The 12,498-nt window shown below is 48.7% G+C and overlaps 1 protein-coding gene across 2 annotated transcripts in view; it reads left to right on the forward strand.

The window, feature by feature from the left end:
- Positions 1–9,860: 9,860 nt before the first annotated feature.
- The window catches only part of COP1 (COP1 E3 ubiquitin ligase), a 128,584-nt gene continuing 125,946 nt past the window's right edge, over positions 9,861–12,498 (forward strand). For both annotated transcript variants that reach the window (XM_062003461.1, XM_062003462.1), the window contains exon 1: positions 9,861–10,410. In XM_062003461.1, the coding sequence (XP_061859445.1) occupies positions 10,070–10,410 (341 nt within the window). In that variant the 5' untranslated portion in view covers positions 9,861–10,069. The remainder of the gene's footprint in view (positions 10,411–12,498) is intronic.

The raw sequence follows: 12,498 nt of genomic DNA on the forward strand, positions 1-12,498 counted from the left end.
TGGGCTACAAGGGGGGTGTGGATTAAGAGTGAGATTCATTGGAAGAGGCAAAGGGGGGGAGCTGGCAAGATGTAAATAACCACCAAATGCAGTGGGAAGCACAGAGGGTCTTGGGCTGGCAGCAGGGACCACATGCCAGCACACAGAGCTCCTGGGAGAGGTCAGAGCTGCAGCAGTATGAAGCAGTTTTCTCTGTTCCTCTAGGATGCATTTGAAGCACATGAGGGGCATCACTCCCACAGAGGTTACCATAACTCCACTGGTTTTGCTGGGGCTCTGCAGCCACACTCACCAGTGGCTCTATGGAGCAGCATGATGCTGGACAGAAAGCAAGCACCAGCCAGCACAACTTTTCCACATGCTGTCCAAAGTCTATTCTCTGTCATAAATACAATCTCTACTGGAGGAAGAGATGGTAGGGAAGGCTATATTAGATTTAGTATACTAAAGCACAAACCTGCTGCTTTCTGGGAATCTCTTCTGTATCAAACTGATCTGATTCGGAGCTCAGAGCATCAGCTTTACCACCCATCACAGGCTGGAGTATTCCTGCAAAGCAAGATTTGCTCTTGAGGGAACTGGAGAGCAGAGCCCTTCCCGGCAGCAGACAGAGGTGAGAAGCTGGATCTATCCCCTGCGAGAGGATTGGCAAATGGCCTCTCTTTCCTTTGTCATTACCTGGCAGCCTCAACAGCCCTGTCAGAGGTAGGTCTGGGAAGTAGCAGGCTGCAGTAACTGGTTGTGAAGCATCTTCATCTGGGCTGAGCTTGCCCTCTGATGGCAAAAGCTGGTAGTGGAGAGAAGCACGTCTCGCCCAAACCCATCCTCTCCTCTGCTGGGGGTGGGGGAGGAGGGGAGCTTTCCATTTCCAGCTGCTATCTCCCGTGCTAATAAAGTACTTAAGAGTGCAGCTGCCATGAATGCATCCCCAGTCCTGGCTTGAAGGTTGTCTCGGAGAGGGCAGCTTCTCTAGGCAGCCCCTTGGCCATGACAGCCCAAGTTAAGCTCTGCCTCAAGCAGGGCTGGGGGACAGGGGCTGGCAGAGGGCAAGAAAAGCAGTGCTGGGACGTGGCAACAGCTTGAAGTGGCTAACAAGGCCACAGAATGTTTAAATATTCAAATTAAAATAGAAAAAACAAACCAATAAACCAGGAAACATGAAGGAAAATAAGCAATTTGTACCAGTCGTCTACCAGCTTACCCAAATCCAGCAGCTGACTCTCTTGAGCTCTCTCTCCTTGCAGCACTAACCCCTGCCATCCTGTCACAGACCTGCCATCCACTCAATTTCTTGGAGAAATCGGGCAAGGGAAGTAGCTGGGGCACAGCTATATCTGCAGTTGTTAATATCAGGGAGCAAAGGGCTTCCTCATGCGAGGAACAAGACAGAAGCCAACAGTGATCCCACACAGGAGAGCACTGGCCAACAAGGGTGCCTATGCCAACAAAGGTGCAGCCTGAACACAACAGGCAGGGCTGAGGGCTGGTAATAGGGTCCAACAATACTTCCAAGCACAGAAAAATAATCAGGTCCTAGGTCCATCCAGGAGCAGCAGAAGATGAAAGACTGGACATGACCTACCTACAGCACAGGCACCAAGCCCAGCTAACACCACAGGCAAGCATCCCTGCACTACATCCCCAGCAAGGGAAGAAGCCCAGGCCTGACTTTAAATACAGCTCTTGAGCCAATGGCCATAGGGTGCATGGTTGGAGGTCCCATATGAGGCTACTCAAGGCAGTCAAAGCTTTTTGGTGCTCCAGACTCTCAGCAGCTGGCATGAAGCTGCATGCAGGGGCAGAGCTTAACTCCCCTGCCATCCCCTTTTTCCTGCTTCTCTCCTATTGCTCTCTCTGCTGAAGGTCAGAACCTGGGGCTCATCTCCACAGTGAAGGAGCTGTTGGTTCCTTGCTCTTCATAGGAATCTGCTCTGGAAAAGCAGGCACTAAGCAAGCACTTTGCTCTCCTCCATGCCCATATAGGGAGAGACAGATTATTTGACACCTGCCAATCTTTCTCTCCTGTCTCAGATTGAAGAACAGCCATAGGGGCATGGAGGTTGCACAGTTGGGAAAGAACGACACACAAACACACATCTGGGGACTCTAGGATTGGACTTGGGGAAGGAGAAATGCATAAGGGGTTGTAAAGAATGACAGAGAGACCTGGCTGGGTTCAGGTGCCTGGAGAGTAGGTCAGTGGGTGAGGGCCAGGAGTGGTGAGGACTTTAGGTCCTGGGTTTTGTGTGTAGTCACTGGCATTCAGCCTAGACATCACACTGGGTTTCCCTGGCCATGTGTGCAGGGAGGGATGAGAGCAAGTCCAACTTTATGTCTTTTTTAATCATGACAAATCTGTATTGTATCTGGCCTGTGAGCAACAATACAGCAACACCACGGGCCATTCTGGGCTGCAGGTGACAGAGGTGACACAGGAGAAGGCAAAGCAGTGAGCAGAGGGCAGGAGCAGTGTGCATCTGTCAGCTCAAACACAGGCAAACACGCATGGATCCTTGGGCTGGCTCAGAAAGCAACTTTTATTTGCCAATTCCAAAGGTCTTAGGTTAATTTTTCTCACCAAGTAGCCAGCAGACATCATTTTGTGTCCAATTATGGGCTCCCCAGCTCAAGAGAGACAGGGAACTTGTACAGAGTCCAGCCCAGGGCCACCAAGATATCAGGGGACTGGAACATCTTTCCCATGAGGAAAGGCTGCAGGACCTGGGGCTGTTTAGTCTGGAGAAGAGGAGACTGAGGGGGGATCTCATTAATATTTAGAAGTACTTAAAAAGTGTATGTCAAGAGGATGTGACAGCACTTTTTTCTGTTGTCTCCAGTGACAGGACAAGGGGTAACATACAAAAGCTGGAACACGAAAGGTTCCACTTAAAACACAAGGGAAAACTATTTTACTGTTTGGGTGAGGGAGCCCTGGCACAAGCTGCTCAGGGACAGTGTGGAGGCTCCTCTGGAGGTTTTCAAAACCCACCTGGACACGTTCCTGTGTGACCTGATCTTGGTGGACATGCTTTAGCAGGGGCATTGGGGTGGATGATCTCTAGTCCCTTCCAGCCTTGACCATTCTGTGATTCTATGATTCTGTGATTTTCCTTCCTATTTGATGGAGGAGATCTATCAGACATTTCCTCTTCATTTGGGCAATGAAAACTAACATATAGGCTAGATGGAAAAGGTCACTTGTGTGGGCAGGGTTCATGCACAGCAGAGGCAATAGGTCTGGAAACCATCAGTAGTTTGGTGTATCATAACCTGAAATGCCCTCATTGGTAGCTGCCTTCCATAGAAGGATACATTTTTTTCAAAACTCATTGGTCTGTACCAGGAGAATCAACTCTAATGAGTGAAAGTGGACTGGAAAATACTCATGCTGGTCAATCCTAATATGCTCATTCAACAGACTAGAGAATACTGACATTTTAAACAGATTTCTCTGTATGTTTCACTTCCTGAGTATTTTAATTCTTATAGTTCACATTTTCCAGACTGCCCAATAGCCACATGGGCCTGGAATGCAATTCCCAAAATTGCAGCAGAGTAATGTAGCTCAGGCTAACACCAGATCCACGAACTCAGGGCTGCAAAGAAGCCCCAACTCTTGCAAAGCCATGCAGCAAGTCCCAACCAGTGGCAACACTAAGGACAGATAAGAGGACTTTTGCTGTTCAGAAAGTCATGGAGAGAATTCAGAGAAGACAGCAGTGGGGTGTCAATGGGAGCAGGTACTCTGGGTAAGGAATAGCTGAGCCTCGCTGCTGTGTGAGAGCCAGCGAGTTTCAGCCGAGTTGCAGCCTCCTGAGTTAGACCTGTGGTTGCAGAGGGTGGGCTAAGCCTGTGTGAGATAGAAACCAGCAGTCTGATTGGTATAAGCACAACAGGAGGGGTTAGTTAATATTTGCCTAGAAAGCCCACTCTTGGGCTACAAGGTCAAAGAGCGAAAGGGACGTGCCATAAGGGAACCTTCACTCTACCTGCAGGCACATGTATTACAGTGTGGTGCTTAATAACAAGATGGTATCTTTTTTTCCCCCCCCTGTAAGGGAAAGTCATAATTACCAGAAATGAGTCGGGTATTTCTGCTTGTGTAGGTCCAAAATGAATTCAGGCTCCTCTGTAGCTTTGCTTCCATGTACATGCATTGGAACAGCAGTTGCACATGCATTTGTCTCCAGGTCTTTGTAGCAGCTGGGAACTGTGAAAGCAGTATTTCAGTATCACAGAAGACTCACCAAATTGTTTTAACCTCATTTTCATTCAGCCAAGTGAAATCTCCCAGATAACCTTTCTCTTCTTCTTTAAAAGATCAGTGCTTTTTAAATACAGCAGTAAATATTAATGTTTTATTTTGATGATACTGTGTCCAGTTCTGGGCTCCTCAGCTCAAGAGGGACAGGGAAGTGCTGGAGAGAGTCCAGCAGAGGGCCACCAAGATGATCGGGGGTATGGAACATCTTTCATACGAGGAAAGGCTGTGGGAACTGGGGCTGTTTAGGCTGGAGAAGAGGAGACTGAGGGGGGATCTTATTGACATTTATAAATATCTAAAGGGTGGGTGTCAGGAGGTTAGGACATCCCTCTTTTCTATAGTAGCTAGTAACAGGACAAGGAGTAATGGAATGAAGCTGGAACACAAAAAGTTCCACTTAAACATAAGAAAAAACTATTTCACTGTTGAGGTGAGGGAGCCCTGGCACAGGCTGCCCAGAGGGGTTGTGGAGGCTCCTTCCTTGGAGGTCTTCCAGACCCACCTGGACATGTTCCTATGCGACCTGATCTAGGTGACCCTGCTTCTGCAGGGGGGTTGGACTAGATGATCTCTAAAGGTCCCTTCCAACCCCTACCATTCTGTGACTCTATGACTTTATGATTCTTACTTTCTGAAAACAGTTAAACTGCTGTTGCTCAAAAGCAAAAAAGAAAAAAAAAACACCCGCCCAACCAACCAGGTGCCTCACAGCTCCTGCTGAATTCATATCCCAAGCAGCCCGAGTTACCCTAAATTGTATGTTTTAAGAAGCGAGTATTCGTCCACTGGCAAGTTTCAGGTGACGACCAGACATGTACCTGAGTTCCTGTAAGAGTGATTCATTCTTGTCCCTCTATCAAAACGCAGCCATTAAGTGCAATCATGACCCTTCCTCGGAGGTTCTCCCCTGTGCAGGCACCAAGTGGTACCACTCTTCTGCAGATGAGATGTCTTCTGTGAGCAGGGATTGCTGAGCATTCTTCTCCCATCTGACTGTGCCCTCCAGATACCCATGTCTGTGTCTCACTGCAGGAATTGAAATTCAGAGAGATGTTGTCAAGTTTCTCCTAGTAAAAATAGAAGGGGGAGTGTACCTGATGGGTAGATGCTGGTTCCCCTGGGTATTTTTGCTGCAGGTTAGCTTTAGGGGAAGTTGCTGACAGCCTAATTTTCAGATTTATGGAGCATTAAGAGCTCCCACTGACTCTGAAACCAGGTGATGAATCTGCCTATGCTTCATTGTTTTTCTCAGCTATAAAACAGAAGAAATGCCATTTCTGTCACTGGCTAGCTGGGAGGTTAATGCAGTGAATATTAATACAGCTCTCTAATGACCTCTGCAGCAACAATTCCCAAGCCAGGGTGGCTGTCCCTAGCAGAGGCTGCTGCACTCCTGAACGGACTATTAGGTGGCAACAACAGGCTCAGAAAAGGAAGCAGAAGTAATTTTCTAAATGAGTCACCAGCAGTCAGGAGCACAGCCTGGGAGGTGACGGTCACTTCTTCCAAACACCTGTCCCACACTGCACTCTGTATGGAAGAAGTCAGAGTCTCCTTGCATGATGATCCATGCAGAGTGTCCTTAATGATTTCTGTGGCTGCATGACCACTGGGCATTACAACTGCAGCTGCATGTCGCACAGGTAAATGGAGCTGCAGTCATACAAGTCACAAACTGAGGGTTTACAATAAGTAGGATTTATGTACCCAGAAAAGCAGAACCTATATTGCCACTTAGGTTCATTCATCTGTAGACAGCTCTTTTCTGCTCCTTCCTTTAATGTCAGGCTTATGTTTTCTTCTTTAATCTCAGGGTCATCTTTCTCTGCACAGGCCCAGGGCTGGTCCTTCTCTGCTCAGGACATGGTGAGTGACTGGCTTCAGAGGCCGAAAAATACAGAAAAGTCAGAGCAGATAATCTCATGGGGCTACTATATCTAGAAACAACTTATCCCAGAGTAACTGATTTGTTTTCCACCCAAGTTCCAGGTCAGTGTTTACTGGCTGGGTAGGTGGTGCTTGCCTCGTTGTTCTCCACACACCTTTGATGGCAGACAGGTATAGTATCTCCTTTAAGAGGAGATACAAAGGTAATACTCAGATTAAGCAAAGAAACACAAGCAATCCCTTGGGGGTAGGTTTAAATCTGAACAGGACTCTTTTCCATCTACTCTGTCCTGAACTTAGCAGGAGCTGTGCTTTAATAACTGGATCCCAGCCCTGAGGTGGTGCAAGCATTTGGCACGCTGCTGGCTGGAGGAGACAGAGAAAAACCTCTTGCAGCTGGTGTATCATATTTCACTCTTGTATCCCTGCCACTGAGTCTAACAACAGCCTTGTCAATACTTGGACTGTAGCAAATGAATTCTTAGAGCTGATTTCGTGCTAACAGGGATTGGAGGATAACTGTGACACTACTGCTCCAGCTGCAGCAAACTTTAAAACCAGAAAGCTTTACCCATGTCTTTCATCCCACAGGTATCTCCAGGAAGTAGCACCTAATCTCCCCTTAGGCTGCATGTGTTGATCTCAGAACTGTTAATGCAAAGCAACCCCAGGAAAGAAACATCTCCAGAAGCCAGAGGCTGTTCAGTGTGCATCAGGGCAAAGAAGAAAATATCTTCTCTTCGAAGGCCTCCAAAAGCTCATAATGGTATCATAAGGGTCAGGTATTAGCGAGTTAGTCCTTCAGTGCTGATGGTTCTGGGTGCCATACTCACTGCCAGGCCTGTGGGTGCAGGTCTTGTTGTAAAAGCCAGTTGCATATATGCATAAGTTTAAGGGCATATATTTGACCTTTAACAGCTTTTACCTGTGTCATTTTTTCCTCCCTGGGGCACAGCCAGTAATGGCATCAAAGGATAGCATGACTTTTCAAGGATCAGGCAGTATTTCAGCATGCATGAAGCATGTAGTTGTGCTATTGCCAGCAGTGCTGCTTATTCCTACTTTGTTCTTCCCTTAGAAACCTAAAAATGCATTGCAGACACTCATCCCTAGAGCTTTTGGTCCCTCTGGAAGACAAGGAAATGAGCTTTTCCTTTCTTTTAGGAACAGGAAAAATGATGCACACAGACACCAACCATCAGGCTCAAAGAAAAGTATTTAGGTTCTTCTCTTCGGCTCTTGCTGAAAACAGGGGGAACTGATATTGTGTCAGGAGGTTACGGCATCCCTTTTTCTATTGTAGCTAGCAACAGGACAAGGGGTAATAGGATGAAACTGGAACACAAAAAGTTCCACTTAAATATAAGAAAAAACTATTTCACTGTTGAGGTGAGGGAGCCCTGGCACAGGCTGCCCAGAGGGGTTGTGGAGGCTCCTTCCTTGGAGGTCTTCCAGACCCGCCTGGACACGTTCCTGTGCGACCTGATCTAGGTTATCCTGCTTCTGCAGGGGGGTTGGACTCGATGATCTCTAAAGGTCCTTTCCAACCCCTACCATTCTTTGAGTCTATGATTCTACGATATGTTTCAGTGTCTTTATGGAGTTAGACCTGAGGTCTGCCACTCAGAAAGCTTTTTAGACAAAGCAGGATAACATAAGGACTAAAAAAAAAGAACCCCAAACAAAATACACAAAAAAAATTCTACAAAACTATAAAATGGAAACTTTTAAATAACAATAATAGAAAGTTAAATCATGAGAGTCACTATAATGGCAGACATCAGCTTGTAAAGGTGACTCTACTCATCTGGATCTCAAAGAGAATCTGCCTTTGAATTTCCTGGCATACACTCATCCATGTTTCCAACTAATATTCCTCAGAAAGTTTGGGTTTTGTTGACTGTCTTGTTTTGGGTTTTTTTCAACATTAGGAGTAAATACACAGAGTCAAATGCCCAACAGTATTCAAGCACAGCTTAGAGAGTAGGTCAGGAAGAACACTCTACAGCTCTCAGCGGCATTTCCAGAGTAAATCAAGAGCTGCACTTTGCTGTGCTTCCTTTGAAACATTTGTGATCTGCACCCCTGTCACGCTGCTGCATGCCAGGATCTCCTGACCAACACTGCCTACCTGAAGCCACCTTTTTTTTCTCTCAGACCAGTTTTACCAGCTCTCATACTGGTTTTACAGCCCATGGAAGGCTCACTCTGCTGTCTATACTGGGAGGAGTGCTGCAGAGCTGATCTCTCAGGGTGTTTTCCCATACCTGGGTTTAGGATTACCATCCTCAGGGAATGCCCTCAGTGTTTCACCAGCTGCCTCTTTAACCCTAGACAGGTAAAGCTGACTTCAGACAATACAGTTACTCCACGTAAAGCAGCCAATATGTTTCTATAGGTTGTCAGAAGAGAAATCGAAGGCAACAACTGGTGTCTGCAGTACTTCTGGCCAAAAGGAGATGTCGGCAAGTGCTGTGTTTCATGAACCCTTCAGTTTGGCTTGCAAAAGTTGGGGGCAACGTTTGTCTTAACACCCAAAACATCTTAGGGGTTCGTTAATGCTATATTCATTCACACAGAAGGCAGTCTGCCCTTGATTCTGTTAAACCTTGACCTCCTGTAGGGAAATGGGAACATCCCGTGGGCCTCGTTAGGCGGATTCCCACAGGCAGTACCGAGAACTAGCTCAAGAATCATAGAATCATTTTGATTGGAAAAGACCCTTAAGATCAAGTCCTCAATTCATGATCACTCACCTCATATCGCCGAGTCCGCCACTAACCTATGGCCCTCAGCACTTCAGCTACATGGCTTTTAAATATCTCCAGGGATGAGACTCCAACACTTCCCTGGGCAGCCTGGGATAGTGTCTAACAACCCTCTCAGTGAGAAGTTCTTCCTAATCTCCAACCTAACCACCACCACCCCCTCCACCTACCCCTTCCCAAGCAACTTGAGGCCATCTCCTCTTGCCCTATCACTCCGTACTTGCGAGACCAACCCCACCTCACAGCAACGTCCTGTCAGGTAGTTGTAGTGATCCTATCTCCCCTCAGCCTCCTCTTCTCCACGCTGTACACCTCCAGCTATCTCATCTGCTCCTCATTAGTCTTGTGCTCCAGACCAGTTTTGTTGCCCATCTCTGGACATGCTCCAGCACCTCAATGTCCTTCTTGTAGTGAGGGGCCCCAAGGCCAGCAAAAGCTGCTGGCTCATTACCAGATGCTTTTCTGCGGGGCTGGACAACGCCTGATACTCGGGGTAAAATCCAGGCATGCAAGGCTGCTCCTTGCCATAAGGCAGTAAATGCAGATGAGAGGCCCCGTGCAAGGCAAAGGGGCCGGAGCAGCCTGGGGCAGTTTCTAAGAGAGAGACAGGCAGTTCTACCGCACTCTGATGGAGATGGGGCGTCCGGGAAGGAAGGACTCCTTGCTCACAGCGAGAGATGGCTTTGCCCCATGTGGCCTTCAGCGGGGCGGGCAGGGCTCCAGGCCACAGCCCCGCTCGGCTCCCTACCGCCTGGCCCCTAGCCCGCGGCGGTGGGCTCGGCGGCACCCCGGGGAGCCGAGCCTGAAGGGCCACGCAGTAGCTGCAATACACATACGGCCCACAGCAGCGAGCGGAAGCCGTACCGTGAGGCCGCCGCGCCGCCCCGCCCTGAGGGGCGCCCGGCCCCGCCCCGCGCCGCGCATGCGCGGCGGGCTGTCCGCCTGTCAATAAAGCTTGAACAGGCGCCGGGCCGGGGACGCGCGGGCGGGCGGGATTTTTTTCTTCCTCATTTTTTTTTTCTTTTTGGTGGGGTTTGGTTTTGTTTTGTTTCTCTTTGAACAAACTTTATTGTTCCCGCGGCGCCGCGCGCGCGGGGATGCGTTGAGGCCGCTCCACCGTCGGCCACGCTCCGTCCGGCCCGGCCTCGGCATGTCGGGCAGCCGCCCGCCGCCGCACCCCGCCGCGCCGCCCGCCGCTACCCCGGCCGCCTCCTCTTCCTCCTCCTCCTCCTCCTCTTCGGCGGCCATGGCGCCGGGTTCGTCCTCCTCGGGGAGCGCGTCGGCGCGGCCTGTCCTGGTGGCGGCCGCCGTGTCGGGCTCGGGCGCGGGGCTGGCCCGGCTGGCGGTGGCGGCGCGGCCCGGCGGCGGCTCCGCGGCGGGAGGCGGGGGCAGCGGTGCGGGAGGCGGCGGGAGCAGGAAGAGGCCGCTGCTCACGCCGCTCTGCAACGGACTCATCAACTCCTACGAGGACAAGAGCAACGACTTTGTCTGGTGAGCGCGATATATCGCGATAGTGGTACCGGCTATCCTCTCAGGGAAACTGGAGTGCCGCCATGGCGGCAGGAAGGCCGGTGGGGGTGTAAGACACCGGCGAGGGAACGGAGCGACCGACAGCGGCACCTCAGGAGCTCCCTGAGGCGAAAGAGGTCTTAGCACGTCTTGCAGAGATCATGGCTTTGGGATTTTGCCCCTCTTTGTGGGTATCTGTGTTCGGTTTAGCCGTATGTGGCACCATTGCTCTCATCCTCTCTGTTTTTAAGCAAAATCAGGTTATTCCCAGCAGATTCCTCTTTATGGATGCTCTGGAGCAGCCTAACTTCTCAGAAAGGTCCCATAACCTGAGGTGTCTCCTCATAATGCACTGACATCACCAGCAACTGTCCTTTTTTTCTGGGCAGTGTGGCCTTGGCAGAGGCCTGGGATCTTTGGCCTCCAATGAGTGTCTCAATGGGCCCCTCTGGAGCCTCCTGTGCTGCACTGCTCTGATCTCTGGAAGAGGAGCCACTGGAGGAATCTGTCCTCCAGTGGATGTGCATCCAAGAAGTCTTGTGGTGGTTGATAACTTCAGCAAAGCTGGTGTGGGTTTGTCTCCCTTACTGGAAAAGGTTGGCTGGTTTGAAACAGGTTTGTGTCAGTCTGGCACCTAAAAGCAGATGAGTGGGAAATATCAGCAGTGACAGGATAAAGATTTTTCTTGAAATCGTTCAGAGGCAGTCCTAATGTTCTCCCAAAGCTGCAGCTTGTAGCTGGAAATACCCTTTCAGCAGAAGCGGTAGACCAAGGCCCTCTGTGATGCGTGGTCTGGGAACTATGGGCAATTTGCAGTTTTAAAGAGACATCATTGTTAATGATTTTCAAACCTCATAACTAAAGAGTAGATTTGATTATTTTTTTATAGGTGGTCAGATATACTAAAGTGTGGGAACAGAAAGTAGGAGTAAGTGTTTACATCTGAGAGGCAGGCAGGAGGTACTGGAAAGAAGCTTGACTTGTAGGAAAGTTGTACATCAGAAAGAGTCAGTAAAAAAAGAGGAAGAGTAACAGTAACAGGGTCACAGCTTCCAAGATGACTTTGACAGCTGCGACTTCTAGGTGAGAGTTGAGTGTTTGACATCTCCCCAGGAGGGGCATCGTTTCAAAAACTTGTAGACTTGATTTTCATAGTAGATGGGAAATATCCTGTTGCTGAAGTGAAGACCTGAAGCTCCCAAGAAGTTAGTGGCAGAAAAAACAGTGAGTACTTCTTACTAGTAATAAGTAATGATCAGTCTCTGGCTAAATCCTTATTAGGTGGATTGGTGGATTTAAGGGCACTTGGTGTGTGAGATGGCTGCGTTGCTGTTGCTCATGGGTTTTGTGATCATGGGGGGACTGCAAGTGCCTATGCCCCTCTGTTCCCTCTGCGGTTGTAGTCTGGCATTAGTAGTCTGCAGCCAACATTCTGTCCCTTTCTAGTCAGCTGTCAATTCCCATATTATTGTCTCTCATAGAGGTGAGGGTGTTTGCAGGGAAATTACACCCATACCAAGTTTCTAGGCCAGTCTGAAGTAATTTAAAACAGTTCAAAAACCCCTGTTTCTTGCTTCTCTTTTTTTTCTTGCAGGTAAGTGCTATGCACACTTCAAGGAGAACATGTTACTAGCTGTTTTGTCCTCATTGAGGAGTGTTACTGACTGAACAAATGAGGAAAAAGTCAACTGAGTAGTAACCAGGACAAAATGTCCTTTCTTGTCCCCTTTTTCTAGGTATATGCAAGAGTGACATTAGGTGTTTGAAAGTACAGGTCAGGAGGTTTAAGAGCAGATGATGATTATAGTTAAGTTACCTGAGTTCTCCACTGCTCTGTATTTCTGTGGGCTGCAGGGCTTGTTCTTGCTTATTAACACTAGCTTCAAGTTACAGTATTTTTTCTTAGTTAGCTGTACAGTTATACAATACAGAGATAAACTCAAATGGGAACTCCAGAATTTTAAGCCATGCCCAAGAATACTGGGTGGGGGCGTGTGTTGGTTCAAATAATTGGTTTAAACAAGCTTTGGGTATCTTGGTGTGAGAAGCAGGTTTTTTTCCATGTCAGGT

Source organism: Colius striatus, chromosome 10, assembly GCF_028858725.1.
Source record: "Colius striatus isolate bColStr4 chromosome 10, bColStr4.1.hap1, whole genome shotgun sequence".
In the NCBI taxonomy this organism is placed as follows: domain Eukaryota; kingdom Metazoa; phylum Chordata; class Aves; order Coliiformes; family Coliidae; genus Colius; species Colius striatus.